This window comes from Ylistrum balloti, unplaced genomic scaffold, assembly GCF_031769215.1.
Source record: "Ylistrum balloti isolate Yb309-2 unplaced genomic scaffold, AGI_CSIRO_Ybal_v1 Utg370092, whole genome shotgun sequence".
Lineage (NCBI taxonomy): Eukaryota > Metazoa > Mollusca > Bivalvia > Pectinida > Pectinidae > Ylistrum > Ylistrum balloti.
The window spans coordinates 161,801-175,676 of NW_026782123.1; the positions used below are offsets into that span (position 1 = coordinate 161,801).

Consider the following 13,876-nt stretch of genomic DNA (forward strand, 5'->3'; position numbering starts at 1 on the left):
AGGCCCACACATTTTTTAATCTTGAATGACTGAAAATGGCCAGAATTAGCTGTCATTGATGTCGCATCGTGTCAGGCGTCAGTCACGGTGATGTTTTATAGGAAATAATCTGTCATTCAGTTATCACATTTACAAATTTTTGTGTTGTTTTTGTTCTTGAAACCTATCTAAGAAATAAGTTGTGAGCATTGATAGGACTATTGTTCAGTCTCATTCTGTAAGTGTATCATGAACGTGCTATGTGCATTCATTCAGGTTTCAAAACCTTTTTTCTTTTATATCAGCATTAAAATGAAAAATATTCCTATGAATGCTTAAAATAAGTCATTTAATTGAGATTTATCTCATTAAGTCTGAAGATATGGACTACCTTGTTTGGTTCTCGTCACTACTACTGGTTCCAGTGTATTATATATCTGTCTCGTCACTACTACTGGTTCCAGTGTATTATATATCTGTCTCGTCACTACTACTGGTTCCAGTGTATTATATATCTGTCTCGTCACTACTACTGGTTCCAGTGTATTATATATCTGTCTCGTCACTACTAGTGGTTCCAGTGTATTATATATCTGTCTCGTCACTACTAGTGGTTCCAGTGTATTATATATCTGTCTCGTCACTACTACTGGTTCCAGTGTATTATATATCTGTCTCGTCACTACTACTGGTTCCAGTGTATTATATATCTGTCTCGTCACTACTACTGGTTCCAGTGTATTATATATATATCTGTATTATATATCTCTCGTCACTACTACTGGTTCCAGTGTATTATATATCTGTCTCGTCACTACTACTACTGGTTCCAGTGTATTATATAGTGTAGTGTATTATATATCTGTCTCGTCACTACTACTGGTTCCAGTGTATTATATATCTGTCTCGTCACTACTACTGGTTCCAGTGTATTATATATCTGTCTCGTCACTACTACTGGTTCCAGTGTATTATATATCTGTCTCATCACTACTACTGGTTCCAGTGTATTATATATCTGTCTCGTCACTACTACTGGTTCCAGTGTATTATATATCTGTCTCGTCACTACTACTGGTTCCAGTGTATTATATATCTGTCTCGTCACTACTACTGGTTTCAGTGTATTATATATCTGTCTCGTCACTACTACTGGTTCCAGTGTATTATATATCTGTCTCATCACTACTACTGGTTCCAGTGTATTATATATCTGTCTCGTCACTACTACTGGTTCCAGTGTATTATATATCTGTCTCATCACTACTACTGGTTCCAGTGTATTATATATCTGTCTCGTCACTACTACTGGTTTCAGTGTATTATATATCTGTCTCGTCACTACTACTGGTTTCAGTGTATTATATATCTGTCTTTACAGTCAGAGGGCTGTTAAGGACCATGGACCTCTTGTTGAAATTGGTTTAGAGCATTTCAACCCACTTTGAATGTTATTGATTTGCATTAATTTGTATTGTGAAAAGGTCAGTGATGCAAGCCCATTAGGCCTCTTGTTTTCACTTTATCATTAATTGATTTTATCACATTCTAACTTTCTCTGTATTGCTTAAAGATTTTAATGTTACTTCAATGAACTTACTGTTTTGGAAAATTCCTTGATCCCTTGGGTAACTTTATACCATTAATTAGATAATTAGACAGTTTATTGTAAACAAGATTTCATATGAAAACTTATAACTTGTGTGGAGTTTGATGTAATCGGGAAATAGGTGAACATTTTTACATGATTATGGTCAAATTTCATGTGTAAGCGTTTTCTTTGAAAAATTTATTTTTGAAATGTTCATAAAAGAATCTGAGAGCATGCTATTGCTGTAGGTGAAACAATGCACACAGATCAATTAGTTTGATGAATTGAACTAGCTTTGTAGACAGTTCCGTGCTCTCATCTGATTGTCAGCATAGTCTATGTATCACGCACACTCAAAGCTGACATCATTTTACCATTCAGTAAAGGAAACATCTCCTTCAGAAATTTTCATTTCATTCTTGCACACTCTTGGCTATCAAAAAAAAAGCAAAAACAAACATTTGTTGTTTTGTTATGTTGTTGTTTATTTGCGAATTGCATTTCAATAAGCTACATGTTAAATTATTCCTAGTTATCAATTTCAATCCTTTTCACTGAGCTATTCTTGTTGTTTCAGGCCATTGTTCGTAATCAGGATGACTATCCATATTCCGTGTCCATGACGCCAGCAAATGTTCTGAAGAACGTCAACCAAGATGTTGTCCCCTGTAAGTTTACATTTTGATACTGACAGTGTTAAACAGCAAACAGGATGTTACAGAAAACACTTCTGTAAAATCCCCTCGGTAAAGTGCATTGATATTAATGTGGACAGAATATTTAATGTCAGTGTCCTTATGTTCTCTAGTTCATTAATACTTCATAAAAATATCTTATCTGACTTTAATGACACTTCAACTGGGGTTTGATACCAAAATATCTCGGATGTGTTCAGCTTCAAAGAACTCTTCAGCATCAAAGTCGCTGTTGTTAAAAATCAGTTTTCCCCTTCCTGTTGTGATTTCAGTTACTATATACAGAGCTATAATAATGACATATCTGAACTTTTACATCAGTAAGGTAATGTGTCAGCTGTCCAACATAAAGGTCAAGGTCACTAATGCTTAAAAATAGAAATCTACTATTTACTGACTATGGAAATAGAATGTTCTACCTCAGTACCGATCCTGTATCATTGATATAAGTTGACAGTAGAGTTGTATTTGTATATAATACAAATGGGTTGACACTTTGTGATGTAAACTTGGGCTGACAGCTGTATCGGCATGCCCACACTTGGTTCTTGTTGTGTATGGTTCAGGTGCGGCTATATTGGTGAACCTGGCCTGGAATCAATTCATCTAAAAGCAACGAAGACACAATTAAAGATTAATTACGTACTCAGGAAGGGAATGGTATGGGGGGTTGATGGTAGCTGTTCATGTCTGGAGCAGTTACATGTAGTATATATAGACAGCAAGTTCTCCCGAATATTGACAAAGATATTTTAGTTTCATTCTAAGTTTGTATGGTTTATCAGATGTGCTTGCCATTTTTTTTACTGTAACGTTATCACACAGCTTCCTCGATCCATAAAACTTCAACACTTACTAACCTTGTCTTCACAGCTGCTGCACACAGCCATTTTCTGATACTTTGGTTTTAAATTGGATTACAATCACATTCTGATACAATTTGAAAATTTTCACATGGGATGTTTGTTTATTTTTTGGTTAAATCAGTTACTAAAAAAATGTTTTTGGGTGAAAATTATGATTTCTTGAGTATTATTATTCCAATCTTAACGGCTCGTCTACATATAAAATGTCGGGCCGATTCTTGAGTACATTTATTTTTAATATATAAATTGATCTCCATTGATGTAATTTTCTGTAACTTAACATATTTTGACAGAAATTTGATAATCATTTGAGTATATTTATTTATAGAATATTTCCAGGTAGACATGGTTTGACAGTTTAATGAGGGACTGTAGGGCCTTGTTTAGCAGCAGTAGATCACTGTGAATATTTACTACCCCTATGTATACAATCTGTTCTGTACTATAAAATTTAGATAGTTCTCTCCTTTTTTAGGTCACCTGACCGAAGGGTCTGATGACCTATTGCGATCGCCTTTTGTCCGGCGTCATCCAGCGTACGTCATACTAAGTCCGTCATAAACATTTTCAACTTTTTCTCAAGTTGTACATGTCTCATTGAGCTGAAACTTACCTAAATGATAGTGAAATGATCCTGACCAAAGTTTGTTAATTTCGGGTTGGTCCGAAATCCAACATGACTGCCATCTTGAAAACACATTTTCGACTTCTTTTCAAGTTCAAAATTTGAAATCTTGTATTTTATGTCAGATGACCGTTAAAGCCCATGGGCCTCTTGTTTTCTTTTCCACACAATACGTTTGTCAAAACTACAAGGAGTGTCCATCCAAAATGTTTTATAAATATCAGTTTGTGTGTGTGATTTGATAATGGTTGATTGCTTAAATCAACTGTGTCTGGTATTTAAGGCAGTCTTATGTCCAATCATTTGTCCACCTCAGTAACTTAAAGGCACAAGGTATGTGTAAGTGTGCAGGCAGTTCTTTTTTTCTTCAGCAGATATTTTTGATGCCGTGGTAACCAGGTATACAGATTTTTGTGTAATAGTTGGTAAACTATCTGAAATCTAAGACTGTCTTAAATGTTAACTTGTCCAGCTTGGATGATGTAATGAAATTAGAGGGTTCTTGTCCATGCTTCACAACAACTTTATCAATTTCAGTGAAGTGATATAGACACATTATTGACCATATGAAGTTCAGTTTTTTTCGAATTTTTTTTTTATTATTTTGGTTGCCATGGTAAACAATTCACTATACATAAGCATTTGTGTAATGCCCCATAGCCTTTATAATCTATAGTAAGGAGATGGGGCATGTCCTGGGGAAGGGACTAGGCAAATTTTACGTCATACATGAAGCAAAAAACCATTGATTTATAAACTCTTTTCATCTGTTTGAGCATAGGATGGGGAGATAAGTTATCCTCAGGATGGCAATTAATTCTTGTTGTCATTTAATATGATATTGGAGTATTCTTTTCAACTCAAATTGCTTTCAATTTATATCAAAAGACACAGGGTAACATATTGATGTAGGGAGTGTATACCTATAGGAATACTCCCTTTCTGATATAAACATTGTTAGACATTAATGTTCCTCTAGGGTGTCTGTTTAGTCTAGCTTTGTTCTGGTGAAACAAATACTGTCTTACCTCACTTATCATCATAGTAACAAATAAAGCAGCCATGTTGGTCACTAACCAATATATTCCTCTGGACATCAACATTATGTAACTAGAACCTAACATATCAAGGAACTAGATCCAGATATATCTGTGTCAGGGAACTAGATCCAGATATATCAGTGTCAGGGAACTAGATCCAGATATATCTGTGTCAGGGAACTAGATCCAGAGATATCTGAGTCGGGGAACTGGATCCAGATATATCTGTGTCAGGGAACTAGATCCAGAGATATCTGTGTCAGGGAACTAGATCCAGATATATCTGTGTCAGGGAACTAGATCCAGATATATCTGTGTCAGGGAACTAGATCAAGAGATATCTGTGTCAGGGAACTAGATCCAGAGATATCAGTGTCAGGGAACTAGATCAAGAGATATCTGTGTCAGGGAACTAGATCCAGATATATCTGTGTCAGGGAACTAGATCCAGAGATATCTGTGTCAGGGAACTAGATCCACATATATTGTGTCAGGGAACTAGATCCAGATATATCTGTATCAGGGAACTAGATCCAGAGATATCTGAGTCGGGGAACGGGATCCAGATATATCTGTGTCAGGGAACTAGATCCAGAGATATCTGTGTCAGGGAACTAGATCCAGATATATCTGTGTCAGGGTACTAGATCCAGAGATATCTGTGTCAGGGAACTAGATCCAGAGATATCTGTGTTGTGTCAGGGAACTAGATCCAGAGATATCTGTGTCAGGGAACTAGATCCAGAGATATCTGTGTCAGGGAACTAGATCCAGAGATATCTGTGTCAGGGAACTAGATCCAGAGATATCTGTGTCAGGGAACTAGATCCAGAGATATCTGTGTCAGGGAACTAGATCCAGAGATATCTGTGTCAGGGAACTAGATCCAGAGATATCTGTGTCAGGGAACTGGATCCAGATATATCTGTGTCAGGGAACTGGATCCAGATATATCTGTGTCAGGGAACTAGATCCAGAGATATCTGTGTCAGGGAACTGGATCCAGATATATCTGTGTCAGGGAACTAGATTCAGATATATCTGTGTCAGGGTACTAGATCCAGAGATATCTGTGTCAGGGAACTAGATCCAGAGATATCTGTGTCAGATATCTGTGTCAGGGAACTAGATCCAGAGATATCTGTGTCAGGGAACTAGATCCAGAGATATCTGTGTCAGGGAACTAGATCCAGATATATCTGTGTCAGGGTACTAGATCCAGAGATATCTGTGTCAGTGAACTGGATCCAGATATATCTGTGTCAGGGAACTAGATCCAGAGATATCTGTGTCAGGGAACTAGAGCCAGAGATATCTGTGATCCAGAGATATCTGTGTCAGGGTACTAGATCCAGAGATATCTGTGTCAGGGAACTAGATCCAGATATATCTGTGTCAGGGAACTAGATCCAGAGATATCTGTGTCAGGGAAACTGAATTTTGATTGATCTTTGTTGGGGAAAGTGGATCCTGTTATACATGTCCTATCTGAGGTTGAAGAACCTGAAATATGTGGGGACCTGTTAAAATGTCAGCAAAAGTTTCCTTGATTATTGATCTTCAAATCAATTTCTGCATCCTGTGTAATGTACTTTATGATAATTTCTGTTATTATATTATTGTATTATATTGATGGTCAGGCCATGTCTGTTGTCTTTTGTCTTTTATTATCAAACTGTTGTTTTGCTGATTTCCAGATGATCATGCCCGTGTTATACTGCAAGATGCTCCACATGGAGAGAATGATTATGTCAATGCCAGTTACATAGATGTAAGTATTACCTATCTAGTACAGCCAGTTATATAGATGTAAGTATTACCTATCTAGTACAGCCAGTTATATAGATGTAAGTATTACCTATCTAGTACAGCCAGTTATATAGATGTAAGTATTACCTATCTAGTACAGCCAGTTATATAGATGTAAGTATTACCTATCTAGTACAGCCAGTTATATAGATGTAAGTATTACCTATCTAGTACAGACAGTTATATAGATGTAAGTATTACCTATCTATTACAGACTGTTATATAGATGTAAGTATTACCTATCTAGTACAGCCAGTTATATAGATGTAAGTATTACCTATCTATTACAGACAGTTATATAGATGTAAGTATTACCTATCTAGTACAGCCAGTTATATAGATGTAAGTATTACCTATCTAGTACAGCCAGTTACATAGATGTAAGTATTACCTATCTAGTACAGCCAGTTATATAGATGTAAGTATTACCTATCTAGTACAGCCAGTTATATAGATGTAAGTATTACCTATCTATTACAGACAGTTATATAGATGTAAGTATTACCTATCTAGTACAGCCAGTTATATAGATGTAAGTATTACCTATCTAGTACAGCCAGTTATATAGATGTAAGTATTACCTATCTATATATGGTGAAGTCTTTTATATAGTTGTTGGTGTATATAGCTACCATTTTTATGTCCTTTTGTTTAGATATTTTAAGGTTTTGGTGAAATTTTATTTGATTGATGATATTATGTTTTATTTTCCTCATGAAACATTTTCCATACAGTTCATTGTATCAGAGTTCTGCTACAATATGTATTTAAACTTCCTTTTGGGATTTCTGACAAGGTAGTGATGGCTCTGCGTTAACACAATAAAGGAAGCTGGTTTTAGGTTTTTAAACAAGATCTTGAAATCAACATGTCTACAATGGTGTTTCTGTCAATAGATATCATATATTTATTGTCAATCCGAAATGTCAGTTTCTATACCACAAATTATATCACCATTCAGCAGTCATTTGACATTTTAACAGTCCACACATTCATCCATTACTGATGTTGATGAAGTTTTGAGGGAACCTGTAAAGCTTGAAATATACTCCTATTTCTTTATGAAATGGTCAGTGGGTATACTCTTCACTTTGTCAACAATACAAAGCCATAGTAATCATTTACCACATTGCTATCAGGCCAGTTATGTGACACGTACATGTACCAGCTGACCTCCTTCAGTATAAAATGGCTGCTTTTTATTGGAATCTTGTCACCGTCCCATAATGGTTTCTGTGTCACTAGATAAATGATTTTGTGGTGATAATATTTTACAGTTTGACACCTGTAGCCTTGTACTGTATCATATATGTATATAATTTGATAGCCAAGTACATTTATTATTCGTAATGATTATCGATTGTCAGGCAGTATTATTTTTCAGTCTGACAGTACCTTTTACAGATAGAACCGTTGGTTTGTTGTTTAAGTATATATTTAGAAACACTATGACAATTGCAGACAGTTTTGGATTAGCCCTACATTCAGTCTAGGTCTTACAACCTGAAACACCCACTCCCTCTAGCAAAGTCATTTTCTGAGGTGTTGTCTGTCTGTTCTGTGTGTGTTTATTTTTTCACTTTACATTTATTTCTGAAGAACCTACACTTATTTCAGTCACAGGCTTTAGTAGTATTGTAATGATGACACAGTATTGTAATGGTGACACACAGTATTGTAATGGTGACACAGTATTGTAATGGTGACACAGTATTGTAATGATGACACAGTATTGTAATGGTGACACACAGTATTGTAATGGTGACACAGTATTGTAATGGTGACACAGTATTGTAATGGTGACACAGTATTGTAATGGTGACACAGTATTGTAATGGTGACACAGTATTGTAATGGTGACACAGTATTGTGATGGTGACACAGTATTGTAATGGTGACACAGTATTGTGATGGTGACATAGTATTGTAATGGTGACTAATGGTGACACAGTATTGTAATGGTGACACAGTATTGTAATGGTGACTAATGGTGACACAGTATTGTAATGGTGACACTGTATTGTGATGGTGACATAGTATTGTAATGGTGACTAATGGTGACACAGTATTGTAATGGTGACACAGTATTGTAATGGTGACTAATGGTGACACAGTATTGTAATGGTGACACAGTATTGCGATGGTGACATAGTATTATAATGGTGACTAATGGTGACACAGTATTGTAATGGTGACACAGTATTGTAATGGTGACTAATGGTGACACAGTATTGTAATGGTGACTAATGGTGACACAGTATTGTAATGGTGACACAGTATTGTAATGGTGACTAATGGTGACACAGTATTGTAATGGTGACACAGTATTGTAATGGTGACTAATGGTGACACAGTATTGTAATGGTGACTAATGGTGACACAGTATTGTAATGGTGACACAGTATTGTAATGGTGACTAATGGTGACACAGTATTGTAATGGTGACACAGTATTGTAATGGTGACATAGCAATATTCAAAAGTTATTTATTACTGTAGTTATATATGATAATTGATTAAATTTTCTATGAAAGTGTTTACACTTCTTGAAGGTTGATAATTTGTGTTTGAGTGGAAAAGACCTAGACTAAAACACCAAACCAAACATTCATAAAGAAAATCAGTGCTAGATAAATAAGTGGTGTGAAGTTTACTGGAACAGTGTCAGTACTGCTGTTACAGGTGCTAACATCTAATTGGTTGATTCTCTCTGAGCGGTCAGGGTCACAAGGGAAATAGCCACACCTCCTTTGTTCAGGCTTTCCAGCATCACAATTAGATTAGTGACCAATTGATTTGATTAAGTTCAGATCTATAGAGAGTATAACACATATGATCAGGCTGTGAAGAAACATCGCAAACCTACTAACATCATTTTCTCTAACCTTCAAATACTCGGGATCAAATAGCCATGATCACCAGCTGCCAGGTACAGATGGAAATGTTTTTCCTGTAACTCTACAAGATGTGGGTTATTGGTCCCAAACAAACCTGTGACACTACGAGATGTGGGTTGTAGACCTGACCATCCTATTAAGGCTACAAGATGTAGGTTGTAGACCTGACAATCCTATTAAGGCTACAAGATGTAGGTTGTAGACCTTACAAACCTTTCATGCTACAAGATGTAGGTTGTAGACCTTACAAACCTATGATGCTACAAGATGTAGGTTGTAGACCTTACAAACCTTTCATGCTACAAGATGTAGGTTGTAGACCTTACAAACCTTTCATGCTACAAGATGTAGGTTGTAGACCTTACAAACCTTTCATGCTACAAGATGTAGGTTGTAGACCTTACAAACCTATGATGCTACAAGATGTAGGTTGTAGACCTTACAAACCTATGATGCTACAAGATGTAGGTTGTAGACCTTACAAACCTATGATGCTACAAGATGTAGGTTGTAGACCTTACAAACCTTTCATGCTACAAGATGTAGGTTATAGACCTTACAAACCTTTCATGCTACAAGATGTAGGTTGTAGACCTTACAAACCTATGATGCTACAAGATGTAGGTTGTAGACCTTACAAACCTTTCATGCTACAAGATGTAGGCCTTACAAACCTATGATGCTACAAGATGTAGGTTGTAGACGTTATAAACCTATGATGCTACAAGGTGTAGGTAGTAGACCTAACAAACCTATGAAGGACTAGTGTGATATAGGTCGGTGAGAAGGATGAGTGAGAGATAGGTTGGTAAGAAGGACCAGTGAGAGATAGGTTGGTGAGAAGGACCAGTGAGAGATAGGTTGGTGAGAAGGACCAGTGTGTGATAGGTTGGTGAGAAGGACCAGTGAGAGATAGGTTGGTGAGAAGGACCAGTGAGAGATAGGTTGGTGAGAAGGACCAGTGTGTGATAGGTTGACCTTACAAACCTATGATGCTACAAGATGTAGGTTGTAGACCTTACAAACCTATCATGCTACAAGATGTAGGTTGTACAAGAAGGACCAGTGTGTGATAGGTTGGTGAGAAGGACCAGTGAGAGATAGGTTGGTGAGAAGGACCAGTGAGAGATATGTTTGTGAGAAGGACCAGTGAGAGATAGTTTGGCAAGAAGGACCAGTGTGTAATAGGTTGGTAAGAAGGACCAGTGTGTGATAGGTTAGTGAAAAGGACCAGTGTGTGATAGGTTGGTAAGAAGGACCAGTGAGAGATATGTTTGTGAGAAGGACCAGTGAGAGATAGTTTGGCAAGAAGGACCAGTGTGTAATAGGTTGGTAAGAAGGACCAGTGTGTGATAGGTTAGTGAAAAGGACCAGTGTGTGATAGGTTGGTAAGAAGGACCAGTGAGAGATAGGTTGGTAAGAGGGACCAGTGAGAGATATGTTTGTGAGAAGGACCAGTGAGAGATAGTTTGGCAAGAAGGACCAGTGTGTAATAGGTTGGTAAGAAGGACCAGTGTGTGATAGGTTAGTGAAAAGGACCAGTGTGTGATAGGTTGGTAAGAAGGAGCAGTGAGAGATAGGTTGGTAAGAGGGACCAGTGAGAGATATGTTTGTGAGAAGGACCAGTGAGAGATAGTTTGGCAAGAAGGACCAGTGTGTGATAGGTTGGTAAGAAGGACCAGTGTGTGATAGGTTGGTGACTTGAGGTTTGGTTTTGCCACAATGTTGTGTGATTTCCATTTTGTCTCATTTATTTATTTCTTCATGTAAAACAATAAAAAAGTCAATATGTAGAGTTTGGAAACACAAGTGTATTGATCTCCAGGGTAGTATATTCATCAGTAAAGAGCATGGACAATGTCCCAAACAGCGACTGTATCACCCTGGTCTGACAAATGCACTAAAATCACTTTAACACTTTAATTCCTCTAGGTCGGTTTTAACATTTAGCCGAACAGCTTAAAAGGCATGTGACTTAATACGTGGCACAGTTTCTATCTTTCATCTGACATTTGTCGAAATTTTCCTTCAATTTTGTATTGCTTAGCAACTTCATTTAGAAAAAACATTCACTGTATGTTTAAAGTATTTGACATTTTAGCATTTTGGAATGAAGTCTTATCAGTAGGGTCAACAGGGATAAATTTCATATAACCCTCTTAGGTCTTTTGTTTAGAGGATTGAGAAAAACAAAATATGAAGTATTCAGCCAATTAGTCAATAGCTTGCTTCAGATACATTTTTCAACAAAATTATGAATAAAGTGATTGAAAACTTAAAAAATAATTGATTGTTTAAACTTTGAGACTCTTATTATTGACAGTTCTAAATAATTCTTTAATATGTTAATGGGGAACATGAGCCTGTAATATGTTAATGGGGAACATGAGCCTTTAATATTTTAATGGGGAACATGAGCCTGTAATATGTTAATGAGGAACATGAGCCTGTAATATGTTAATGGGGAACATGAGCCTTTAATATGTTAATGGGGAACATGAGCCTGTAATATGTTAATGGGGAACATGAGCCTGTAATATGTTAATGAGGAACATGAGCCTGTAATATGTTAATGGGGAACATGAGCCTTTAATATGTTAATGGGGAACATGAGCCTGTAATATGTTAATAGGGAACATGAGCCTGTAATATGTTAATAGGGAACATGAGCCTGTAATATGTTAATGGGGAACATGAGCCTTTAATATGTTAATGGGGAACATGAACCTGTAATATGTTAATGGGGAACATGAGCCTGTAATATGTTAATGGGGAACATGAGCCTGTAATATGTTAATGAGGAACATGAGCCTGTAATATGTTAGTGGGGAACATGAGCATTTAATATGTTAATGGGGAGAATGAGTCTGTAATATGTTAATGGGGAACATGAGCCTGTAATATGTTAATGAGGAACATGAGCCTGTTATATGTTAATGGGGAACATGAGCCTTTAATATGTTAATGGGGAGCCTGTAATATGTTAATGGGGAACATGAGCCTGTAGTATGTTAATGGGGAACATGAGCCTTTAATATGTTAATGGGGAACATGAGCCTGTAATATGTTAATGGGGAACATGAGCCTGTAATATGTTAATGGGGAACATGAGCCTGTAATATGTTAATGGGGAACATGAGCCTGTAATATGTTAATGGGGAACATGAGCCTTTAATATGTTAATGGGGAACATGAGCCTGTAATATGTTAATGGGGAACATGAGCCTGTAATATGTTAATGGGGAACATGAGCCTTTAATATGTTAATGGGGAACATGAGCCTTTAATATGTTAATGGGGAACATGAGCTTTTTAAAATATTGATGAGGAACATGAGCCTTTAATAGGCTTTTGCAGAACATGAGCCTGTAATATGTTAATGGGGAACATGAGCCTTTAATATGTTAATGGGGAACATGAGTCTTTAATATGTTAGAAGCAGAAGGAAACAGAATAATCCAACATTTGTAAAATTAAGTTTTTTCCATCAGATCAGAGAAGCAAGGTCTATTTATGGTACACAAGCATTTAATAAGAAACTTTTATGATTTAATAAAGGAATTTTGGCTCAATAGGGCTGAAAGCATTCATGGAATGACCACCATTTAATATAAACCCTTCTCCAACCCCCAACCCCGTTTTCATCACTGAGGCAGCAGACGGTGAGACCAATAGGAGAAATAGAGGTTAACTTTCTGAAATCATTCGGACTTCAATATGGATATTGCAGTATTAGTTTTGATTTTGTTGCAAATAGATCCTCTGTTTTTAATTTCTTTGATCTGAATCCCATGGGGCCAGACAGGTATGGTCCAGTAGGGGAGATACAATGTATCAAATAGTCTTCTATTCGAATTGCAGGATTTTCGCCAAATTTGATCTAAAGTCTCCACATGTAAATGAGAATTGATTTTGTGTAAGGGAAGATCTGAACTTCATCACACTAGTGTTATGTGTCTTGTGATTTAACAATCTCTTTATAAGTCTTAACAAACTGTAGGATGTGGTCCTGCTCCGCATTGGAAGGGGTACATTAAATTGTAATGTTAATTCAATGTGTTTGCTTTGTATATTCCAGGGTTACAGTCAGGAAAAAGAATACATTGCTTCACAAGGTACGTCAAAACTCACAAAGTTGGTCAGAGGTGAACTTCGCAAAGTAGGTCAGGGGTTCAATTTACAGGGCAGGTTAGGAGTTGAATTCACAAAGTAAGTCAATTTTTTAAGGTTAAATATACAAGATTAGATTTATGAGATAGGTCAGGGATTAAATTATCAATGTATTTCAGCGGTCAAATTCACAACTTTAAGATCAGAGGACAATTTCACAAGGTAGGACAAAGGTTAGATTTACAACCTGTACATATGTTAAGTT

General features: G+C 36.5%; 1 protein-coding gene across 1 annotated transcript in view; it reads left to right on the top strand.

Annotated features, from left to right (window-relative positions):
* The window catches only part of LOC132549961 (receptor-type tyrosine-protein phosphatase kappa-like), a 72,902-nt gene that overhangs the window by 19,050 nt on the left and 39,976 nt on the right, over positions 1–13,876 (top strand). Inside the window, exons 2-4 of the mRNA XM_060213946.1 lie at positions 2,148–2,238; positions 6,494–6,567; positions 13,580–13,616. Of these exons, the coding sequence (XP_060069929.1) occupies positions 2,148–2,238; positions 6,494–6,567; positions 13,580–13,616 (202 nt within the window). The remainder of the gene's footprint in view (positions 1–2,147; positions 2,239–6,493; positions 6,568–13,579; positions 13,617–13,876) is intronic.